This window comes from Canis lupus, chromosome 9 (genome assembly GCF_003254725.2).
Source record: "Canis lupus dingo isolate Sandy chromosome 9, ASM325472v2, whole genome shotgun sequence".
NCBI lineage: Eukaryota > Metazoa > Chordata > Mammalia > Carnivora > Canidae > Canis > Canis lupus.
In genome coordinates this window covers 35286444-35311834 of record NC_064251.1, presented here as the reverse complement: position 1 = coordinate 35311834, position 25391 = coordinate 35286444, and the positions used below count along the sequence as shown (strand labels likewise).

General features: G+C 38.5%; 3 protein-coding genes across 6 annotated transcripts in view; 1 reads left to right on the top strand and 2 right to left on the bottom strand.

Moving 5' to 3' along the window:
- The window catches only part of CLTC (clathrin heavy chain), a 66437-nt gene extending 66237 nt beyond the window's left edge, over positions 1-200 (bottom strand). For 2 of the 3 annotated variants that reach the window (XM_025440716.3, XM_025440717.3), the window contains exon 1: positions 60-200. In XM_025440716.3, the coding sequence (XP_025296501.1) occupies positions 60-101 (42 nt within the window). In that variant the 5' untranslated portion in view covers positions 102-200. The remainder of the gene's footprint in view (positions 1-59) is intronic. The other variant, XM_025440718.3, reaches the window with a different exon arrangement.
- LOC125755750 (uncharacterized) lies at positions 100-3554 on the top strand. Its single transcript, XM_049114168.1, has 2 exons — positions 100-1221; positions 2837-3554. The coding sequence occupies exon 1, from the start codon at positions 100-102 to the stop codon at positions 886-888; it is 789 nt and encodes a 262-aa protein (XP_048970125.1). The 3' UTR covers positions 889-1221; positions 2837-3554.
- A 7329-nt stretch (positions 3555-10883) lies between these two features.
- The window catches only part of DHX40 (DEAH-box helicase 40), a 47399-nt gene continuing 32891 nt past the window's right edge, over positions 10884-25391 (bottom strand). The window contains exons 13-18 of one of the 2 annotated variants that reach the window (XM_025440012.3): positions 20284-20398; positions 19334-19442; positions 18342-18436; positions 15409-15478; positions 14859-15087; positions 10884-12190 (exon numbers count right to left, since the gene is read on the bottom strand). In XM_025440012.3, coding sequence (XP_025295797.1) covers positions 12051-12190; positions 14859-15087; positions 15409-15478; positions 18342-18436; positions 19334-19442; positions 20284-20398 — 758 coding nt within the window. In that variant the 3' untranslated portion in view covers positions 10884-12050. Of the gene's footprint in view, positions 14344-14858; positions 15088-15408; positions 15479-18341; positions 18437-19333; positions 19443-20283; positions 20399-25391 lie in introns of both variants that reach the window. The other variant, XM_049114159.1, reaches the window with a different exon arrangement.

Below are 25391 nucleotides of genomic sequence, written 5' to 3'. Positions count from 1 at the left end.
CGGCTCCTTCCTTCCTATCACCCTCTCCACAGCCCTCACTGGCCCGGGCCCGGCCGCACCTGGAGATGCTCCTGAAAACGAATTGGCAGAATCTGGGCCATGGCGCTGTCGGGGTGTATGGTCTCCTCCTGTCACTGGGGCTGCGGGGCAGTGGCTGCCCGGGCTCTCCAAGGGAGAGGAGGAGAAGGGGGAGGGGGGAGGCTGGGCTCAGCAGGATACTCTCCGGGGACGCAGGAAACTGGCAGGCAGACGAAAGAGCTCGGGTCGGGGGCGGAGGCTCCAGGGTCCGGGAGAGCCGCAATGGCGGAACCGGGCGCAGCGCAGACTCCGGAAACGGCTGAGCCTTGCGGAGGGATCCCGACGACAGAACTCCGCCCAAGTCACCTCACCCCCTCCGTCTTATGTACCCCTCCACGGAGTGCCGCGGTGCAGTGGGGCGCAGGAATTCGGGGCGCAGTGCGCCGAGAACCTCGCTTGCTGCTGCGCTACGAGGGTAAATTAGAGGACTCAAAGGGACTACTTTTTTGGACTCATCACTTTCCCCAGCCTCCTGCTTTTCCTCCCCCCGCTTTTTTTTTTTTTTTTTTTTGCATTTTGCCACATCATGCGACTAGCAGTGAGCGACGTCATTTCCGTGGGCGCTTCGGTCCCACCCACGCACTTCCGCGTGCACGTGATGCTGGTCGGGAAGGGTCGGCTGACTGCTGCCAGAATACAGAGCGAGTTCGGGGGAGAGGCAGTCTCTCGGGAATGGCTGTGGCTGTTGGGCCGCGTCGGGGCATAGCGGTGCTATTCCCATACCCTGTGGGCCCTGCCTATTTAAGCGGAGCCCCTCACGAAGAGGACATGGCTTGGGCAGGTGGGCCCAGCCGCCCGCCCTCTCCGTGACTCAGGGAAACGGCCTCCTAGCAGAGCGCTTTCCTGGCAGCCGGTTGCAGCATTCCTCCCCCGCCTGCTTTCGTACCGTGGGTGGTTTCTTACGTCTCAGGGTGGAGGAATGAGATGGGGTTGGAGATCTCCCCTGCCCTTATGCACACCCTTCTGACGCTTAGAGAAGCTGACGGTGGGATTCTAACTAGAACCAGCAGTCTCTTTGTATGTTACCTAAATAATTGGCTCAAAGGACAGTGAAGGCCGTTTATGAGGTGTCTCGGCTGGCTTGGCGATAGCTTTCTTATTTCTGCGGACATTTTGGCCGACATGTATGTGATACGGGTCTAGGTTAGTATAGAGACCTTGAGTACCTCGTAAATACTACAGAATGGGGCCAAAATTGTGGCAGGCAAAGTTTTTTAGCGACAGCAAATAAGGAGTCAGAGATTTCGATAATGAGTTTAAGGGGGTGGTTTGAAACCTCTGAGGTTCTTCTAAGGTGTGGCTAAAAACATTTTTGGAAAACGGGGTTAACTATTAGCGGTGTATTTCAGTGGGACCACTTTCACATTGCCAGTTAATTAGCAGTATTTGGGAAAGTAAGTACTTCAAAGCTGGAGAATCTTGTCTTCCAACAGCATTAAGATAACTACAATATTCATTATCAATTAATAACCTTTCCAGTGCTTTATTTCTAAGGTGTAAGCTGTAGTATTTCATTATTAACACAAATGCAATAAAGAATACAAGAATTTAGTTCTGCGCCTTTCATCTTTATAACAGATGTTATTTTTCCAGAAAGATCTTGAGGAAAAACAAGTACACTGTAATCCTTTTTATTTATTTATTTTTTTCCACTGTAATCCTTTTTAGTGCCCTTTTCAATTAAACATAAAACCCTATTAGGTGTAAAATAATTTTGTGTGTTAAGCAATTTTGCTTAGAGAGGTTTGCTTAATCATTTAAATTGCTTTTAATGTTTTTCCCAAAATATATCACACGAATTGAGAAGAATGTTTGGCAGGTAAGAGAGGAGACAGAAGACTGTTCTGCAAAGAGTAAGAGTATTTATGCTAGGCAAAATTGCGTTTTGTTTTATTAGGCCAAATGCTTCAAGATGTTCTGTATTCTGCGACATTTGAAATAACCTTTCTAATTTCAGTTTAATAGCTGCTTTCAATCCTTTTTGGAATTAGAAAAATTCTAAGTTAAAAATCTAAAGGTGTTATTGTTTTACTACAGTAAAAGTAGTAGCTTAATCAGGTTACATATCTAATCTCAAAATCTGGGATACAAGAGCTGTATCTTGAATGGATCACCAAAATTTTCTTTAATTTGTTAATAATTGTCGTGCATTTTCATAGAGACCTGTAATTTTAAGTACATTTAGAATTCCCAAAGCAATTGATTTTAGCTTGGATCTTTGAATGTGTGGACTGGACTATCTAACCGAAAGTGCACTGAGGTTCTGTTAATGACTGCTGTGTCATCACACATAGAAATATAATAAATGCATTGTTTTCAGAAGTCATTTAGACAGAAGAAAAATAGATTACAATTTACCAGTTCATTTTTAACACTGTATCCTTCAAATCAATAAATCCAAAATTTTTCAAGAGGAAAAATGATCCAGAGGATAAACATTAAAACCCAAACCTGTGCATTCTAAAGATCAATAATTTGGGCTGAGGTAATAAAGAGAGCTTTTCATGGCAGTAAGCTGTTCCTGCTAATGGTATCAAGACAGGAAAGGTTTTCCTTGGTTGAGAAGTCCTGAAGGCTGAGTCACTGTTCCCATTTACCTGAGCAATAACCAAATGGCTTTGTTTTCAGGTGCTATCTTAAGTTAGAGAAGATAAACTTGTAAATCAGATAACAAAAATGCTGGCTTTGGGGGGGGGGGGGGCGTTTTCCTAACTATGACAAAGTCTTTTAATGTATCTTCTTCTTTTTTTTTTTAAAGATTTTATTTGACAGTGAGGGAACATAAGCAGGGGGAGCAACAGAGGGAAAGGAAGAAGCAGGCTTCCTGCTCAGACGGGAGGCCTGTGTGGGGCTCCATCCCTGGACCTTGGGATCATGACCTGAGCTGAAGGCAGATGCTTAACCAACTGAGCTACACAGGCACCCCTATATCTACTGCTATTAATGTAGTATCATCCCAGCTATTAGTTTCAGAAAATGTTTTACTAAGTAGCCATATTAATACAAATAAATGGTCAAATTCTTCCGATTTTAAGCTATTTTAATCAGAATATTCAATAGTAGTTCCTCACTCTGAGTCACAGCAAGTACCATTAGCAAAAACTGCATTGCTCATATGCTATTTTGAGGAGTGTCAGTTTCTCAAAACCTGTAACAAGAAACTGTTATTCTATCCCTAATTTTATATTTAATGCCAGGAAATACCATGTATATACAATGTAAAATATAATATTATGATGTTTTATATAAAAAAATTATATATAAAACAACCAGTGAGAATGACACCTCAGAACATTCATTGGATTCCTTGATAGTTGTTTAAGCAGCCCCCAAATTAAGGCCCCTGCCTTTTAACTTGACCTTTTAAAAACAGCATGAGCCACCAAGTAAAGGTATTTCTCAAACATCATGAGATTAATTTTATTTTTTATTTTTTAAAATATTTTACTTATTTATTCATGAGAGACACAGAGAGGGAGAGGCAGAGACACAGGCAGAGGGTGAAGCAGTCTCCATGCAGGGAGCCCGACTTGGGACTCGATCCTGGGTCTCCAGGATCACACCCTGGGCTGAAGGCGGCGCTAAACCACTGAGCCACCTGGGCTGCCCGAGATTAATTTTAAAGCAGAACTTCAAGCCTAACCCACTGTACCAATGATTTAAAATTCAGATTTTAATGAACCAAGAGGGATATACTTTAGCATTTATCCAATAAGTGGTTTTGCCACTTAAACAGCAGCTTTGAAACATCTCAGCCCCCAAAGGCCACTGATATGAATCCCACAGGATTATGTAAAAAGCAGCATATCAAATACACTGACTCAGGTTATCAACCTATAGTGCCCGCTTTATTTTGGCCCTGGACAAGAAACTGATTAGGTCAAAGGTCACTTGAAAAGAAACATTTACAAAGCCATAACAATTTTTCATGGCCTTTTTAGTGTGAGATGGACCTAAATTTATACTCAGTATCATTCACTACTCAGGCTTATTCTAAATCTAATTTATGTAGACAAGTTTTATAATGTATCGTGGATGGCAAATAAGATCTATAATGAATCTTTATTCTGTGTCAGGATTGAGCATGTTCCAAGTGAATACCCCAGACTAGCCCTGTGGGATTACAATCTGGAATTCAGTCATATAGGCCCCTCCCATGTTGTCTAAAGGTTAAATCAGATTCCAGCAAAAGAATGAAGTTGGCTCATAACATTACCTTAAGTCATCTCAGAAAAGTTGGTTCAAATACAGAACATTGTGGATAGAAAAACCAGAAGAGTTACAACCCTGCTGATCAATAGGGAGTCAGGTGTCATGTCACAATATCCCTTTCATATCCAAAAATTAAAGTCACAACAAGCTTGAGAAGACCTATACAATCAAGGAATGATGAGGATCAGGGTGTTGGAATGATTTTTATGAACTACTTTTTCCTTCCTTTCTAAATACGCAGAACTGTCTCTATTCATTTCCTAGGGTTATTACTGTCTCCAAAGAAAAGCATGACCCATCTCTTAGCAATCTTAAAGTTTTGTCACACTCCAGATAGTTCTACTAATAGCAATGCACGTATGCAGCACGTATAGCGTAAACTCTCAGAACAGAATGGTTAAAAACCAAAATCTGGTAGACAAGGTTTTGATTAACTCAATAATAAAATTTCAAAAAAAATAATAAAATTTCAAGGAAGTATAATCTAATTTATTTGATCAACAAATGCCTTTCAGTATATACAATGAAAAATTAAATAATGTTAAAATCTTTTGATTAAGCAATATTTATTTATTTATTTATTTATTATTATTTATTAAAAGATTTTATTTATTCATGAGAGCCACAGACAGAGGGAGAAGCAGGTTCCATGCAGGGAGCCCAACGTGGGACTCGATCCCAGGACCCCAGGATCATGCCCTGGGCTGAAGGCAGTGCTAAACCACTGAGCCACCCAGGCGTCCCAACAATTTTTTATATGAGGAAAGCAATTCTGAATTTTAAAGTCCTCAGGTTCATCACTGTGAGTTTTTATAAGTATTCCTACATATGTAGCCTGATCTGAGTATGTGCCAAATTTAGGATACACTACGAATTACTTTTTAAAAAATGACTTACCTTAATATGACATGACTGATAAAAGTGGATTATATAAAATGAACAAAAACCTGGTTATTTCCTTTTCCTGGTTGCTTTTTATTCCAAGTAACTGTGAGTTTAATGTTGTACAGTGTACAACTACAGAACTACTCATTCCGTAACATTCCAGTAAAGAAAAATATATAGCACTCATACAAGCCTACCTCATTTATTGATTTCAGTTTCTTTTTCTTGGGCACCTGGGTGGCTCAGTCAGTTAAGCTTCTGCCTTTGGCTCAGGTTATGATCCTGAGTCCTGGGATAGAGTCCCACATCAGGCTCCCCGCTCAGCTGGGGGGCTGATTCTCCCTGTTTCTCTGCCCTCCCCCTGCTTGTGCCCTCTTAATCTCTAATAAATAAATACAATCTTTAAAATCTTTTCCTTTTTGGAGCCAGCTCTGTTAGCACCAAGAGGCATGAAATGCCTCTTGAAGGTAAAAATAAAAAACTTGATAAAGACAGCCCTTTACATTCTATTTTGAGGCTAACTAAGCCATCAAATCAGATGTAGAGATGAGATTATACTCATTTCTCAAGAAGGCTTAAAAATTCATTTCTTGAAAGGTAATTAAATGGAATAGCAGAATGGCACACAATGTCAATCTCTAAGTACTATATGCTATAAAAGGATAACCCAAGTCCAAACTCACTTTCAGGGCAGCCCGGGTAGCTCAGTGGTTTAGCACCGCCTTCAGCCCAGGGTGTGATCGTGGAGATCCGGGATGGGGATCGAGTCCCATATCGGGCTCCCTGCAGGGAGCCTGCTTCTCCCTCTGCCTGTGTCTCTGCCTCTCTCTCTCTATGCCTCTCACGAATAAATAAAATCTTTAAAAAAAAACCCTCATTTTCAAATTTTTTTGTCTACAAGGGGCTCCCTGCAGGGAGCCTGCTTCTTCCTCTGCCTGTGTCTCTGTCTCTCTTGGTGTCTCTCATAAATAAATAAAAATCTTTAAAAAAATAAAAAGTTGAATGTTTTACTGACTGAGCCAGCCAGGCACCCCAGCTATTATGCATTTTCTTTTTTTTTTTTTTTTTAATTTTTTATTTATTTATGATAGTCACAGAGAGAGAGGGGGGGGCGCAGAGACACAGGCAGAGGGAGAAGCAGGCTCCATGCACCGGGAGCCCGACGTGGGATTCGATCCTGGGTCTCCAGGATCGCGCCCTGGGCCAAAGGCAGGCGCCAAACCGCTGCGCCACTCAGGGATCCCTATTATGCATTTTCAAAGAAAAGAATCACATTACTTGTCCAGATAAAATCTACATGTTTCTTAACCTAATATTACTTGGTTCTCAGCTAATCTATAGGAAATGAGATAGATTAATCCAAAATACAGCATAACACCCAGTTTGGTGCCTTTTGTATATGACAGATATTTATAAATGATTGTTGTGCTAGTTCCTGGTATGACTAGTGACAACATAAGTTGGCCCTGAGCCTTGAATTAAATAGCTGGTATAGTCAATAAATGTTATAATAGCTTAAGAAGTAGGATAAATAGATTATAAGCTGAGTTAGGCAGAGTAGGACTTGGACTAGAATAAGAAAGGAGATGGAGCTTGTGTGATTGGGAGAGGAATCAGAGCTATACTATGGAAAGATTATTAGTGTCATCTTGGGGGGCTTTTTTGAAGTATTTTTCAGTTTCCAGTAAGTTGAGCTAACACTAAGTAGGTCAAATGAATAATTTGCCACTCATTCTCAGATGCAGGACTCAATCCCCAGACCCCAGGATCACAACCTGAGCCAAAGGCAGATGCTCAACCACTGAGCTACCCAGGCACCCAAGCATGCAATTCTCGATCTCAAGGTTGAGTTCAAGCCTCACATTCGGTGTGGAAAAAAAGCGGGGAGGGCTCAGTCAGTTAAACATCCAACTCTTGGATTCAGAGCTCAGGTGGTGATTTCAAGGGTCATGAGATCAAGCCCTGCATTGGGCTCCTCACTCAGTGGGGAGTCTGCTTGAAGATTCTCTCCCTCTGCCCCTCTCCCCACTCACTCTCTCTAAAATAAATAAATCTTTTAAAAAAGAGTTGAAAATGGATGCTCGAATGGCTCAGTGGTTGAGCATCTGCCTTCGGCTCAGGGTGTGATCCCGGAGTCCCAGGATTGAGTCCCACATCGGGCTCCCTGCATGGAGTCTGCTTCTCCCTCTGCCTGTTTCTGCCTCTCTCTCTGTGTCTTTCATGAATAAATTTTTAAAATCTTAAAAAAAAAAGTTGAAAATATTTAATAGTTTCCCAAGAGAATTTTGTATTATTAATATTTTCGGGTTACAGTTACAGCTAACAAGTAAAAAGAGTACTCTGAAAATTCTGGGGAGAATAAAGATAATTTAAATTTATTGATACCTAACATTATGCTCAATCCTATCAACTCTGCTATAAGAAAAATAAAAGCCAGAAAGATCTCAGATACTTTATGAAATTAAGATCTTTTCTTACAAATGAAGTAATCTGAATTAGAATGGCTATGTGAAAAGTAGCTTTCCTGGATTAAAGTGCAAGTACTTAAAAAAGTAAAATCAAAAAAATATTTCCTGATATGAACATTATATGAAATTTAAATTTCATTGTCCATAAATAAGGTTTTTATTGGAACACAGCTATACCCACTTGTTTATGTATTGTCTGTGGCTGCTTTTATACTACAACAGCAGAGTAGTTCCCCCCCCCCTTTTTTTTAGCAGAGTAGTTTCCAAAGAGACTGTATGTCCTGAAAGCCTAAAATATTTATTATCTGGCCTTATCAAATTCAAATCAATTATTTCTTGTTTGAACATAAGGGAAAAGTTATTTCAGTTTGAACATAAAGGAAAAGAGCTGAATATCTAAATTAACATAATAACTAGGCACCTTTTTTGTCTATAACTAGAAGAATATATAGATTTTAAAGATTTGACACAGGAAGAAGAAAGCACAAGCAGGGACAGCTGCAGGCAGAGGGAAAGGGAGAAGCAGGCTCCCCACTGAGCAGGAAGCCTGATGCAGGGCTCAATCCCAGAATCCTGAGATTATGACCTAAGCCAAAGGCAAACACTTAACCAACTGAGCCACCCAGGTACCCTAGAAGAATATTTTTGAGGTACTTTACTACACTGCTGTTGGGAATGGAAACTGGTTCACCTGTTCTGCAAAGCCCTTTAAGAGTAGGCATCAAGAGTCTCAAAAATCACTTTCACTGTGTAAAGAATTTGACCATAAGAACATATCACAATTATTTAACAATTTCCCTATTGATACATACATGGTTTTCGACTTTTTTGCTATTAGAAACAATGTAATACATATATTTTAATGAATGATGTATTTGACATTTTTATGTATTTAACATTAATCATCAACTGATGCTAAGTCTACATGAGTCAAATTTCATGAGGAACAGAGTATTTTATATAATCCCAAGGAGTTCCTAGGATATAGATCTAAAGTTGGGTTGCTGGGTCATTGGTTATGCACATCTTCAGCTTTACTAGATATTGCCAAAATGTTCCCTAAAATAAAAGCATCTTATTCTATGCCAACACTTTTCAGGCATATTGATTTTTGCCAATCTGATGAAAACGAATGGCATCTCACTGTTTTCAACTGATTTCCCTAATTACTAGTATCTTGTTTTACCATTCATGTTTCCTCTTTTGTGAGAAAACATGTCTGTTGGCCATTTTTCTATGATAACATTGTTTTCATTGTTTTGGTTTTTTTTCATTTAGTAATTTGAAGGTGAATCTTCACTTTTTTAAGAACAAATTTGTCCATTACCACCACTGTTCCTCCAAGGTTCTTTCTACCTTCTTAACTAGATCTAGTATTCCTCTCATCCTATTGATAGCCTCTCAGAGGAAATCAACTATTTTTATAGGAACTATGGTGACAATTACCTTAAAGCTTTAATGATGTCATTCTCCTTTAATAAATTGATATAGTAAAAAATAAGTCCAAAGTCCATAGGATGGCTTTAAAAGCCTTCCATAATCTATTCTCAACCAATATTTTCAGCCCATTACTATCCTACATGTACTCTTTGCACCGAATAAACTGGATTGTTTGCCATACTTCTCAAATAGCCCCTGGGCGTTCTAATTCTCTGTCTTGATCTATGCTATTCCTAACACCCATCTGTTTATTGGAAATTCTTCTTCAAAGAAAGCTATTTTTTATAATGCCAACAAATATATATAGGAAAGAATTAGGGGGAAAAATGGCACTGGGTGGCTCAGGGCATGATCCCAGGGTCCTGGGATCAAGTCCCGCATTAGGCTCCCTCTAGGGAGCCTGCTTCTCCTCTGCCTATATCTTTGCCTCTCTCTCTCTCTCTGTGTATCTCTCATGAATAAATAAATAAAATCTTTAGGAAAAAAAAAAGTTAGGGGGAAAAAATCACCATTTTGCAACCATAAAAATAAAACAGGTTTGGCAAGAATCATCAATTGATGAGAAATCCAGAGAGTGATAATTTATTAGGAATAGGCTATTTAACATAATCTCGGGACACCTGGGTGGCTCAGCGGTTAAGCATCTGCCTTTGGCCCAGGGCGTGATCCCGGGATCCGGGATCAAGTTCCACGTCGGGCTGCTTGCAGGGAGCCTGCTTCTCCCTCAGCCTGTGTCTTTGCCTCTCTCTCTCTCTGTGTCTCTCATGAATAAATAAATAAAATCCTTAAAAACAAAAACAAAACCAAAAAAACATAATCTCAATATATCCCTCTCCCAAATTACTTAATAATAAGGGTAACTACACTGAAGAAGTCAAAATACCCTAACCAAGTAATCAAAATTAATGTCACTAATAGGGGTTAAATACCACATACCTCCAGATTTGATGCCTTAGGAATTACATTGGTATTATTTATGCAGTCTTCCAGTCATGAAATTCCAACCATGTGTTCCTACCATGAGGAAACAGTAGAGAAATCCAAACTGAGGACATTCTATAAAATAACTTAGGCTGGGGGCACCTGGGTGGCTCAGTTGGTTGAACATCTGACTCTTGATTTTGGCTCAGGTTGTGATCTCAGGGTCATGAGATTAAGCTCAGTGCTGCTTAAAAATCTCTCTCCCCCTCTCCCTCTCTAAAAGAAAATAATAGCCGGTATTACTAAAAAATGTCAAAAATATTATTAAAAAATGTTAAATGGAAAGACCAAGGAAGACTGAGGACATTTTCCAGACTAAAAGAGATTAAATACAATACACAATTCTGACTGGATCCTGAACTGGGGGGAAATGCTATAAAGGAAGGACATTATTGGGACAACTGATGAAATGTGACTAGGGATTATAGATTTAGAATGTGTGCTTAATTTTTACCGAAATGAAAGAGTGTATTCATTCTAAGAACCCACATATATCCCTACCACATCTAAGGAAATATACTGATACATATACTTGAGAAGAGAACCTAGTAAGACCAATGTGCTAAAATAGGGTCAAGAGCAATGAAGATTACAACAGACAAATTAACCATGCTGGGAATCTTAAGGGAGCCATCATCACTCACCTTACTTTAAGAACAAACACACAGATTTGGGTCCTGATGTGCTTTTTCAATAAAGACTCAAGTTTCTAGTATTGAACAGAAAACTGTTAAGACAGCAAAGAAAAGTTATTTACCTATGAAAAATTTAGATTCTTAATTTTCACAAAAAATATCTAAAAACACACATTATACTACCTTTTGAATTTTAATGACACTAATAGCTTTATTTAACAAACATTGATGACTACTATGTGCAAAGCACTGTGCTAGGTGCCATAAAAGATACAAAGATGAAAAAGACATAGTCCCTGCCCACAAGGAGCGTATAATCTAGTGGGGGAGACAGACAGATACACAAATGACTAGAATACAAGGCAGTAAACACAGAGTGGGCAAGTGCTGAGTGTGGCCTGAGTGTTATACTAACTAGCCTCAAGGTTCCAATTTGAAACACTGGTGATGTAGTGTTGGCTGCTTTGAAGAAATCCCATTTCAAGATGAGCGTAACAGATGTTTAATTGGTCCTACCCAAGCAGCTGGAGCCAAGAGCGTAGGCCGGGTAGAGGGGCTGTTTGAAACACTGTCACACCTACATACATGATGCTGATACAGGTATGTAGGGACAGCTAAAAAAAAAAAAAAAAAAAAAAACAACAACATATATATATCATCTGTCCTTTGGTTAATGGCTATAGCTACTGTCTTAAACAATATATTTTTATATAAAAAGGAATCTGTATAATCCCAGAAAAATCAATTTAAGGATTAATATTAATTCAACAAAGAAACTTGCCATAGGCAATTTTCTTATTTACTAAGTGATTAAGTCTTTTCTCTAAATATCTATAAAGCTCTGTAGCAATTAAACAGTTAGACATCTAAGTATTGCTGAGTAAAAACCTCTTATATTCAGCCTTCTGAAGGAAATGGTCACATACCTGATAACCTGATATAATACTATTCTAATAGCAACAAGAAGGCCTTAAAGAGATTTAAGGAAAATAATTTTTAATACTTCAAATGCAAATGGAATACACGCTGATTAAATACAATTCAGTGTTCTTTGAAAATATTTCAATGACAGCATTTGATACCAGTTAAGGCCAGCAAAATTGACGTGAGGAAAATATTACATGTATTGTCTTTCATTGGTTTCATATATCATTGCCTAGGACAATGGCAACTCAATCTTTTCTTTGAAAATTCCATTTATTGGTACTGATGAACTTTGATTTGCTTTTAGCTTATATGCTAATAACAGCTGCTGACCACTTCCTCTTGGTAGTGCTGTCTGATATAAATGGCAAAGTAGAAGCACATTTCCTGGCTGCTTTTCCTACTTCCTGAATTGGAGGTTCACCACTTAGCCTGTTTCCTTCCGTGTGTCACTGTGATCCTGGGACCTCTGCTGTTTTCGCTCAAGGAAACGAGCACGTGCATCTGATATGGATTTATCATCATTTCTTCTTTGCATTTTCTTTAGGACTTCTTTTGAGATTCCATCTGAAAACGTTACAAATTAGTCCAGTAAAACTTCAGTTGTGAAAATCAGTACAAGAAATATTAGGAGAAGGACATGCCCTGATTTTTCAATGTTAAGGGGGAAAAAAAGTAAATTAAAATTTGTCCTTTTAAAAGAAACAGTGTAGTCTACAGTTAAAAAATAAAAAGGGAAGGGAAGGGGAAAAAAAGGGAAGGGGAAGGAGGAAGGGAAGGAGAAGGAAGAGGAAGAAGGGAGGGGAGGAAAGGGAAGGGGAAGGGAAGGAAAGGGGAAGGAAAGGAAAGGAGAAGGGAAGGGAAGGGGAAACAGAAGGGGAAAGGGAAGGAAGGGGAGAAAGCAAGCATGGAGACCTAAATGTTAGAACAACTGACCCTAATTCAAACATGTAGTAGAGTTATACAATGCAATGAAACACTACATTTTTAGACTCTTCCAGATCTTGGGCAAAATTCCTTACCACTCTATTTCTCATGGTGTTTTTAAAGATTTTATTTATTGATTTGCAGGTGGGGGGAGCGCACGCACAAGCAGGGGGAGCAACAGAGGGAGAGGGAGAAGCAGGCAGGGAGCCTGATGTAGGGCTTGATCCCAGGACCCTGGGATCACGACCAGAGTCGAAGACACCCAACAGACTGAGCAACCCAGGCACCCCTACTTATTTCTCATGATGTTAAAAAAGGATAATACAATTTGCTCCATCAATCAGCGTCAGAGGTAGGAGAAAGAATCCAGGCTCCAGGCTCCACGCTCAGTGCACAGTTGGTGCAGGGCTCAATCTTACAACCTTAAGATCATGACCTGAGCAGAAATCAAGAGTCTGGCACTTAACTGACTGAGCCATCCAGGCGCCCCAATGCCTTAGACTCTTAAGTTCTTGCATTGGTATGAGTATTCACATGGGTTCTTGGAACTAGACATAACTCTAGCTGAGGACATAAATGAATGTTACTAAATGTAGAGAGGACATGACCCTCATTTCTGCTACTGTATTTCTTCTGGCCAAGTGTATATAGTTAGGTCTTCATGACAATATACATTGTGGGGGGGAATGGTAATGCTTGTGAAAATCCATCAGCAGATATCTATACTTACATTTCTTTTTTATATATATTAATTTTTGTATGAGGCTGTATAGTTTATACATTTTTTCATTTAAAAAATTAAGGTATAATTTTTAAAAATTTATTTTTATTTATTTATGATAGACATAGAGAGAGAGAGAGGCAGAGACACGGGCAGAGGGAGAAGCAGGCTCCATGCCAGGAGCCCGACACGGGACTCAATCCCGGGACCCTAGGATCGCGCCCTGGGCCAAAGGCAGGCTCGAAACCGCTGAGCCACCCAGGGATCCCCAAGGTATAATTTATCTATAGTAAAATATACACTTTTTAGCATACAGTTCTATGAATTTTTACTATTCCATACAGTCTGTGACCAAAATCAGGAGACAGAATCCTCAACCCCCCAAATTCCCTCCTGTCCCTTTGTGGTCAACTCCTCCTCTCACCCCCAGCTTCTCACAACCACTGATCTATCTCAACAGATCTATTTTTTAAAAGGTATTGGTTTTCACATCCCAAATTGACCTTTATTATAAAATTTTAAGGGTGTCTGGGTGACTCAGTGGGTTAAGCATTCGACTCTTGATTTCGGGTTAGGTCATGATCTCAGGGCTGAGAGATGGAGTGCTCGCTTAGCACAGAGGCTGCTTGAGGTTCTCTCTCTCTGCCTTCTGCCCCTCCCTGCCCTCCCACTCTACAAGAATGTGCTCTCTATCTCAAAAATAAATAAGTAAATAAAAATAAAATCTTATTTAAAAATCAGCCTCAGAAAGCTTTTTACTGAAAAGCCTTTTGTACCTATGAGGTGAAAATTAAACTTTCTGTCCTAGTTCAGTATAACTGTTTATGTCTCTCAACTAGGGACCTAACATTTCACAGAAAAATCCCCTAGAAAAAATTTTAATTTTTTTTTAAATTTTTATTTATTTATGATAGTCACAGAGAGAGAGAGAGAGAGAGAGAGGCAGAGACACAGGCAGAGGGAGAAGCAGGCTCCATGCACCGGGAGCCCGATGTGGGATTTGATCCCGGGTCTCCAGGATCGCGCCCTGGGCCAAAGGCAGGCACCAAACTGCTGCGCCACCCAGGGATCCCTAGAAAAAATTTTAAAAAGATGTTCTGAAGTAATAGTTCACAAAATTTTATAAGCAAAATAAAAGTAGCAAAGACCTACTGAAAAACAGTATGTCATTATAATTAACAGTATAGGCCATCACATCAAGTCAGTTTCCTTGGATTCAAAAATCCAGACTCACAACTTATTAGCTATGGAATTTTCAGCAAATTATTATATGCTAAGTATTTCCTTATCTATAAAGCGGGGATATATACTTACATGTACTTAACTCATAGGGTTATTGTGAAAACTCAATGGGGTAATGCAAGTTATTAGCACATGACAAAGGCTCAACAGATACTGTTGTTATTAATAATGTTGTAGACAGAGGGGTTAAGGAAACATGATTAACTGGAAGGAAAGACAGAAGTGAAAGTAAAGTCTGAGACTCATGACAACTCTGCTTTCTCAGGGGACAGAGCCCGAAACTATGCTATGTAACAATATTTATGCTTCTTGGACTTCTATCACAAGAACAAGTGATTGACTCACCCTTTAGATGCTTTACATTTTCCTTATTTGTCCATCTCCTCCTTGCATCTTCTCTCACTTCACGTCGGGCCACACTGCTCAAATCATGTGCATTAAATTCATGCAACTTGGGTAACAAGTCTCTCACCCATTCATAACGGATTGGACACACAATTCTTGCGTAGACTTTGGTGGTAACTAATACCTCATGAAAAATGATCCATTCAAGTTTGGTTTCTTGTTCATGAAGCTATATAAAATAATTCATTTAAGGATGATAACTCAGTAAGCCGCCTTATTCCACATTTGATCAGCCACATACTAATAGCCCAAATTCTTCTGAATTAATTCCTATATTCTTCAATCAGGAGGTATGGGCCAACCAGTACCTTACAGTTTTATGTAATAAAGATATAGGCTAAACTTAACCTCAAAGTGAAAAGTAGAAGACATTTGTGCATTACTAATTCCTACACCTTTACAAATTTCTTTCCTTTATTAAAAATAGGACACTTTAATAATAATAATAATAATAATAATAATAATAATAATAATAATAATAAGCACTTACTGCTGAGGAAGGATGAATGTGAACTGGGCTTCCACGCCCATCCATTGTGCAAAACGTTCTCCCAACAGATCTAAGAACCAAAACAAATAAAACAAAATCAAAGGATAAAGAACAGTAAAACAATGAAATAAATAGACCACCAAGTCTAACAATGAACAATTATGTTTTACCACAAAGAGTGCTACAAACAGAAGTTTAAACTTTTTCAACTGTCACTATAACTTCTCTACCAACTCCTCTTAAATAATGATACAACTTCTCATTATATATAAACTAAACAGTCATTTCAGTTAAGTACAACATTTCTGGTCAATAATTAGTAATATTAACAGTAATATCATATTTGTGCTTTAAAGTTTCTAGAATGATTTTATAATAAAGCCTCAAAACAACCTGCAAGTTTTGAGAGCAAAGTACTTTTATTTAGAAGTCAAAACTGAGATTCAAATAAATCAACTAGTCTTCTAAAGATCACAGAGTTAATGTATAGTGAAAGCAAGTCCCAAACATAGGTCTTCTGACTTAAATACAATGTTCTTTATATAGTATGCTACATCTCTTTTTAAAGGGATAATTTTCACTATTCTAAAATCTGATAATTAGAACATTGCACCTATCATTTTTCTAATTCATGTTCTTAACTTCAAATTCCTATCCTCTTCTGGGGCGCCTGGGTGGCTCAGTTGGTTAGGTGTCTGCCTTTGGTTTAGGTGATGACTCCAGGGTCCTGGAACTGAGCCCCACATTGGGCTCCCTACTTGCCTGCCCCTCCTTCCCACTCCTGTTCTCTACCTCTTTCTCAAATAAATGAATAAAATCTTTAAAAATAATTCCTATCCTCTTCTATACTTCCCTACATAAATATTATTTGAAAGACTTGTCAAAATACTAGCCCTAGTTCAATTATCACTACAGATGATTTCCTATAATACTTTGTATATAGTCCCATTGTAACACAGATCAGACTGCATTATACTTGTTTACATACTGTACAGTACAAAAATCTTTTTAACTTGAATTATGTGAGTTAGTTGCCAACCTTATGCCCCATCATCTCCAAATACATGAGTGTACATTTCCTAAAATCAAGGACATTCTCTTGGGCATCTGGGTGGCTAGGTGGTTAAGCATCTGCCTTTGGCTCAGGTCATGATCCTGGGGTCCTGGGATCCAGTCCCACATCAGACTCCCTGAGGGGAGCCTGTTTCTCCCTCTGCCTACGTGTCTGCCTCTCTGTGTGTCTCTCATGAATAAATAAATAAAATCTTAAAAAAAAAAGAACATTCTCCTACATAAATGTAATACATAATACAACCATCAAAACCAGAGAATTAACACTGAAGGATGATTAACATCTAATCCTCAGATCCCAATGAAGTTTTATCCAAATGTCCTAATAATATCCTTTACAACAAAAGGATCCAAATCAGAATCAAGTATTAATTTTATTTTTCATGTCCCCTTAGTCTCCTTCATTCTGGTATATTCCCCAGTCTTTGACCTTCCTGATCTTGACAGCTTTTTTAGTAATAATTTTGTAGTATGCTCCTCAATTTGAGTTTGTTTGTTTCAAGATGATTAGATTTAGATTATGTATCTTTGGCAGAAACATCACAAAAGTGAAGTTGTATTTTTCATTATATCCTTTCAGGAAGAATATGATTTCAATTTGTTTCATGACTGATAGTGTTCACTTTGATGGCTTGATTTGGGTAGCATCTGCCAGGCTACTCCATGAAAAAAGTTACTTTTTTCCTTTTCTCTTTGTAATTAATAAGAGTTTTGTAGAGAGGTGCACGTCTAATTCCATTTGTCATTAAACTTTTAATTTATTCATTTATTAATTTATATAACTACAGACCCATTGATTTCATGTTTTACTTAGTAGGCTATATAATCCATTACTATCATTATTTATTTTGATGCTAAAATGTCCTATATTGGATCAGCTGGGGACTATTCAAGCAAGTAGCTCCAGCATACTTCTAACATGCCCTCAAACTTGATTTACCTCTTCTTGCTTACTGATAAAATAAGATGTTCTGGGCTCATCTTGTACTTTCCTACCCCTATTTCTCCAAACAGTCCATTAGGCGGCAGATGGTTGTTTCAAGTCACAATCTGGGCACTAACTATATTCATTACTATTATGTTACTGCTCTCACTTCATCTCAGAGCTAGGATCTTGTATAAATGTAAATATTTACACACATACATATAAATATATATTATAAATATATACAGTAACATCTATTTTTATTCCTATATCTATCTATCCATCCATCTAAGTATATTGAAAACCATTAAGTTCACAATGATACCCTAAAATTCCAATCCAACACTACAGGGCTCATTCTCATTTTCTATTTTCTCCCTTTCAGTATTTCTAACTCCATTCACCATTCCTTAATATATTAAATTATGTGATCAATTCCTTTGTATATAATAAGTTTCCCATCATCACTATTGTTACCCCTTCCCCTAAGAAGATGCCCTCTCTCACTACACTCAGACTCTAAATGCAACACCAAACACCTCCCATATGAGTGCCTTCCCCATCCTGCTCAACTGCTGACACTCTACCCTGAGCTCTCCTTCCTCAGAGATGGCATGCTCACTCAACTTGTTTGTCTTTCAACCTCCACACAGAGCTACCCCTTGCAAGGAAACCCTTGTCATTCAACTTAGGTACTGATACCCCATTCTAGACAGCTGTCCTACAAACTCCCTCCTACCAAACTTGAGGTCCAATATCCCACTCTGAGCCACTGCAGCTCTCCCTTCACAAGTGACAATTATGGAGTCACTGTAATTGATGTCATCATAATCACGGAGCTTAAATAAATCATCAATCTTTAATATATTAAATAGTTCAACACTGTAGTCAAATACAGTAGTATTTCTTATTCATTTCTCAAGTTCATATTGCTTACCTTCGAGCTACATTTTTGAAATAGCCTGCACAAAGACATCTTCGTAGTACTTCATGTTTTGGGCCTTCAAAGGTCTCTCTTGGAAAATCACTTTGCTATAGAAATAATATATATATAGTGGTAATCTCACAGAATAATATGAAATAATCTTTCATTCTGAAAACTATACATTTCTAAAGACTTCTGTTTCTGGCCGGAATGAAGTAAGAGGGATCAGATTTGAGGCACCTGGAAGGCTCAGTTGTTTAAGCGTCTGACTCATGATTTCAGCTCAGGTCATGATCTCAAGGGTCGTGAGATTGAGCCCCACAACAGTCTCTGTGCTCAGTGCAGAGTCTACTTGTCCCTTTCCTTCTGCTCTTCCCCTTAATCGCTAGCTCTCTCTCTCTCAAATAAATAAATAACATCTTTTAAAAAAAGAGAGATCAGATTTACCCTTCTGCTTGAAACAACCAAAAATATATGAAATAATGATTTCCAAAGCACTGCATATCAAGCAATAAGAATAGTGATCCATGAGAAATAAATGAAGTGTAAGAAATAAATGAAATAAGTCCAATGACTGCCCCTGCTTACAGTCAACCTTGAGAGAGATTCTGGATGAAGGCTCAGGGAAGGAATAATCCATGTGGAACCTGGAGCATTATTCCCCCAGCTAAAGAAACAGGGCCGAGAATCCAGGAAGACCAAGATGGCTAGAATTTACAGGCCAAGAGTTCAGAAGAGAAGAGAACTTGACAGAGATAGGCCTCCACAAGGGTTCAGCTGAGCACTGGTTAGCATATAAAAGTGAGGAAATTACCCAAGACAAGGAAAAGCATCTCTCCAAAGGATAAGAGGTAATAGTGCTTGGTACTTACATGCAGCTAGGAATGGGGCCTATTCCTACAAACCAGAGATCAGAACATCTCATAATTTCCTATAGTTTGGGGTACGGTATTCAGAGAATCTTGCTAAAATGCTACTCAAGGAAAGATTATTATAATAATTACCTGTTTAAGCTTCCTGATTAGTTCCCGAAGTTGAGCTTCAACACGAAATGCAGAAAATAAGCATCTCCAATGAATCCAATGTTTTTGGCACCACGAAGCTGGAGCTCCACTGCAAAACAAAAATAATGGTATCTTGAAAATACCTTCTATAAGTGAAAGTCTAACAGGGGCGTCTGGCTGGCTCAGTCAGTAGAACATGTGACTCTCGATTTTGGGTTCAAAATGAGTTCAAGCCCCACATTGAGCACAGAATTTACTTAAAAAAAAAAAAGATAGTTTAACATTCTCATACCTATTACAAAGCTAGAAACAAATAAGCAATAGTCAGTTTTTTTAATGAGATCTGTCCAATTACTGAGAAAGCACTTTAAAGAATTAAAGAATTTGAAAAAACTAATGTGTCTGAGTGAATTAAAAAATAATTTGTATGGTGCCTGGGTGGCTCAGTCTGTTGGGCATCTGCCTTTGGCTCAGGTCATGGTCCCAGGGTCCTGGGATCAAGTTCTGCATCAGGCTCCCTGCTCTGTAGGGGGCCCTGCTTCTCCCTCTCCATCTGCCTACTCCTTCCTCTGCTGTTTTCTCTCTCTGTGTCAAGTAAATAAATAAAATCTTTTAAAATAATTTGTAAATGAATTTCCTCTTATACATATATACTTTAACAAATGCCCAATTATTTTCTCATCCATGCTACTTCTACAGAACCAAAATTCTATAAGGTCACCTTCAGGAAAGGTTTAGGAAGAGAATGAAGAAGATAACTAATATTATATAATAAATGCCTACTTAGTAACAGTTACCTGGCATAGATAAATCTCACTTATGTTCACAAAAATAACTTGAGGTCAATAGTATCCCCACTGAACCTTACTGTCTAAAGTTACATAATAAATATGCATTGGAGCTATATTTCAAACAGACAATTTCTTAGTACATAGAACTATTTCACATACCTTGATTTGCACTGTTCAAAGATGACAGCTAAAGTTGCAAAGTCATTAAATCCTCCAGCTTTAGCTGCCAATTCTCTATGTCTTTGTTCTGCTTCCTTCTGGTACTCTGGATCAACTAAAATGACAATTGAAGAGACAATTTAGTTACACTTTATATCAAATGCCTACATTCGCTTTGTTTACTCAAGGTCAGAATCTGCTTCATCATCTACAGTGGAATAAGGTGGAACTATATTAACTCTTCGGGGTGAGGGGAACACCTCTAATTACTCCCATAACTTCTTTTCTTCTTTTCTTTTCTTGTGATGTATAAAAAAGCAATACTTTGGAGCAATTCACCATACTTTGGAGATTTAACCAGAATAGTAACAATAATTCTCCCAATATGCTTGCCTTTAAAATAGAATTTAGAATTTATTTTTTAAGTTTGTTTTGATTATAAGAGTAACCCATGTTCACAGTAAAAAGAAAGTATGCAGGAGTTCAGCATTCCCCCACTCTGTCACATTACCCATAAACCAATCCTCAAGGCTAACCACTGTTAAGTATCAATTGAATGTGTGTCCTTCAAGATATTTTCTAAGTATATACCAGCATATGTATATAGTGGTTTATTTTTACATAAATGGGTTATAAGTTCTGAAACTTCCTTTATTTAATAATAGCTTCTTGTCAGTACCTGTAGAATTTTTCATTCTCAAAATAGCTACATTGTATCCCCAGGGGTATAAGGAACATAACACAATTTAACCAGTCCCTATTTATCCAATTCCTAATTAAGGGCAATTAGACAGGACTATCCTATAAGCAGAACTGAACTACTAAAAGCCTTTTCTTTCCTTTTTTAACTTTATATTGAAGTAAAACATGTATGCAGAAAACAACCAGGTTATAATTGTACAGTTCAATGTTAACAAGCATAACATACCAATATACTCAACACTCAGATCAACAGTGTATTACTAGCATCCAGAAGCCCTCTTTTTGCTCTCCTTGCAATAACTACCTATACCCTCTACAAGTAATCATATCCTAACTTCTGACCTCATAGAAGGGTTTTCCTGTTTCTAAATTTTGTATAAATGTACTTTGTGTTTGATTTCCTTAGTTCAACGTTGTTTTTGAGATTTATCTGTTAGTGATTTTGACCCAATCCCACTCAGGATTCATATGCTCTCTGACTGCCCAAGTTCCCCACGTAATACTTTACCCAAGCTAAATTTGAGAGTCTCACTTTTTTTCAAAATTTCCTAGGGTTCCTTCATTCATTCTACCACATCATACCACAATTCCTATTGCTTTAATATACACATCACAACTAAATTTAGCATAAGCACCATATTGCCTGATACTAGAGAGCAGCACTTATATAGACTACTACGATGCAAATCTGCAAAGCAGCAGTTCCTGGTATTAGGAGGAAAGCAATCTGATTAAAGAAAACACTTATGAAGATAAAAAGTCTTTCATCCCAGGCTTTAAGTAGCTTTCCACCCTTGTTACCTAGGTAACAACTGAGGGAAGCAGCTAGAGACAAAAGTAGTAACAATATGATTAATTACAGGCCATACAAACAGCCTTACCAAGATGAAAATACAATTCCCATTTCCTGAACCACTTAGGGAAACTGATTTTTAAGCCAAAACATTTCATTTCCAGCACTGAATCACCACTGCCCAAAAGGTATTATGCCAAAATTCAAATTGCACTACACTCATCACCGTGTTCTGGCTCCCAACACTAGGAGACACGCCTATTTATCAGGCAGGGGCTCTAGGGTCCCTGAATTGTGTTTCATGCTATAGAAATGTAGAGCACCAGATTCCTTGAACCCCTGGGCTATAAAGCCACAGAGAAGCTTCCCACTTGGCTCAGTTCTTTTCTCTGCCCCAGACAACCATTCAATTTGGCACCAGCATAATTTACACAGGTAGCTTACCATCTCTTACTAAAATGTCAGAGTAACTGCACCAACTTTTAGTGTAGATCACAATGTTAAGCTCAGCTCATATTTTGTGAAGATTAACTCTACCTGGTTAGTGTTGGATCCTTGTTGTTTAGTGTCTACTTGCTCACATTTTTAAAAATGTAGGATACTCTATGTCCATCATGAATAAATAAATAAGGGGGGGTGGTCCCTGGGTGGCTCAGCAGTTTAGCGCATGCCTTTGTCCCAGGGCGTGATCCTGGAGTCTCAGGATCAAGTCCCACATCGGGCTCCTGGCATGGAGCCTGCTTCTCCCTCTGCCTATGTCTCTGCCTCTCTCTTTCTGTCTATCATGAATAAATAGATAAAATCTTAAAAAAAAAAAAAAAAAACATAGGATACTGGGACCCCTGAGTGGCTCAGAGATTGAGCTTCTGCCCTGGGCTCAGGGTGTGATCCCAGGGTCTTGGGATCAAGACCCACATCAGGCTCCCAGCAGGGAGCCTGCTTCTCCCTCTGCCTGTGTCTCTGCCTGTGTGTGTCTCTCATGAATAAATAAATAAAATCTTTAAAAAAAAAAATGTAGAAGCATATTGCTTCCCTGGCTGTCCACCTCACATTGATAGCTTCTCTCTGTCTCTGCTCTCTTTTTCCATTATTCTCAAAGTCAAGAGAACAAATAACATTTTTTTGTTCCTTTTCCCTGATTCTCCCCTAAAATAACCTAATTAATTGAAATTAAAAGAGGCAGAAGTCCCACAGTAAATTCAGGATATGTCTAGGAAAGTCAAAACCCATGTCACACATAGTTCCTACAATCTCAGCAAGTCTGTCCTTTAAACAACAGTCTGATTATTCATCTTTAATTACTTTCCAGTAGACATATCACTGTCTTTAATTTATTACTATTTCCCCAGATGGAATTCTATTATCAGTTTTACATCATGCAAATAGGTAGATGATACTGAAGCAAGAACTATAAGTAACAAGGTGAAGCAGCAAAACAAGGTTTTATCAGCTGAACTTCTCCATTTGGGAAGATAATTTGGTACTTTTCTAGAGAGCACTCCATCAGAAAACAAAACCATTTCACAGAAGATTTCTTTTTTTTTCTTTTTTCCACAGAAGATTTCAATAATAATAACAGTCCTCGGAGCTAACACATGAAGTGCCCTTTATTTCAAAAATATCACAATTAAAATAAACACTTTAGGAACAACCCAGTGTTGTTATTTTAAATTTGTTCCATTTTGAGGCAACGCTTTTTATCACCTAAAAAAATATTTAACAGCTCTTACTTCATTGTGTGACTTCTAAAGCAATATCTATACTAGCATTCTAGCAGATGTTGTATACAGTTTACTATAGCAAAAGACATCACTAAAAATGTTGACAGTATGATCATTTTGATGTTTATAATCTTAATGTTAGATGTTAGAATACTGCCCAGTTTTACCAGTAAGTATATAAAAAACTAAATTAGGTGGATCTACAAAGACCCAAGCCAGAAAGGACTGTTTAACCTATAAAGACTACAAATGCATGTTAGAAGCAGCTGGAAAGCCAATATACATTTTGGGTGTAACAAGATCTTAACAAGTCACATGCTCAAAAGCTGAAGCTGCATTTTGCAGCAGCTAAAGTTCTTAATGATTCAGGTTTTTAAATTAATTATATATTTATATAAAAACCATAGTATTTAAACATGAACAAAAAACTGATAGCAATTGTTATCTCTAGGACATGTTTAGTCCTTGGGTCTGATGAGAAGAAGACTTACTTTTCATTTAGTTCTCTGTGTAGTGTTTGAATTGAATTTTTAACTATATACATATATTGGAAATGGTGATGTGAGGAGTGGGTGAAACCTTTCTCCCAGAGAGACATCTGTTAAACTAGTCAATCACCAAAGACAATCATTCAAAGTCTCTGGAGACTGACTGAATCTATAGAATTCAATAAGAACAGAATGAAGGGGATCCCTGGGTGGTGCAGCGGTTAAGCGCCTGCCTTTGGCCCAGGGCGCAATCCTGGAGACCCGGGATCGAATCCCACGTCGGGCTCCCGGTGCATGGAGCCTGCTTCTCTCTCTGCCTCTCTCTCTCTCTGTGACTATCATAAATAAATAAAAATTAAAAAAAAAAAAAAAAAGAACAGAATGAAGGATCACATTTGAGTGGGAACTACACTCAACCCCCCCATAGCTTTGTGTGGAAGAGGGCTTAGCAGCCTGAACACAGCAGCCTTTCCCTTACCTCCAGCTCATTGCTCTATAAGAATAATCAAGGCTGAACAGCTAATGAATGAGGAACAGTAATGGCAGTGCTTACAGCTCTGTTTTGCAGAAGTGCTGTTCTAGTGAGTTCAGCAGCTGAGTGGTACCTCCCACCACTCTCAGTTTCAGAGAGCTATACCGGGTTTTTGTTTTTGTTTTTGGCAGCCAGTGAATATCCACCGATACCATCTCACCAAGCTTTGTGCTGAGGAAAATGTATACTGGGCAGTGGTGGTAACCAAAGCACCAGTTCCCTATCTCCCACTTCAAGCTTCTGCTCTACAGGGAGGATCTTGTTGGGGCAGCCCGTGAAGAGCAGATTCCCAATCAACTCCCAGCTCCTATTCCATAGCACAGAGGTTCTACCCATGAGAGGAAAGAGACAAGCATTGTTAAAAACCAGCAATACTTTACCCCTGCCAAGGTACCTAACTTTATTTGGATCAGACTATGAATAATTAATGCCCCAAAGGCACTGTCAAAAACAGCAGAGCAATGAGCTACCAATCAGTGGAGACTAACAGCTTAAAGTGTTACCATTAGAAATTGAGGCAGATAGGCCAAAAACTTAATAGGAAGATCAGAGAAACGTGCTAAACCCATAATTGTCTTGATGTTCTGTAAGACTATGCAGATGCCCAAGGTTATACCTTCTGAGGAGATACAAAAGGTACAAAAAGGAGAGGCAACATTTGAGCTTCCAGTCTATGGTTGAACACAGGACAAACTCATAAACTCTGAACTGTGAAAACAGTCTCTAAACTACACAACACATATCCAACAGTAAAAGGTAAAAAATTCACTAACTTAAAAGTATTAAGTACAACCTCCAGCCAACAACCAGTAGCTGACTGCTGGCATTGAAATGTACAAAAAAGTATGAAAACTTCACTAAGTGGGGCTCAA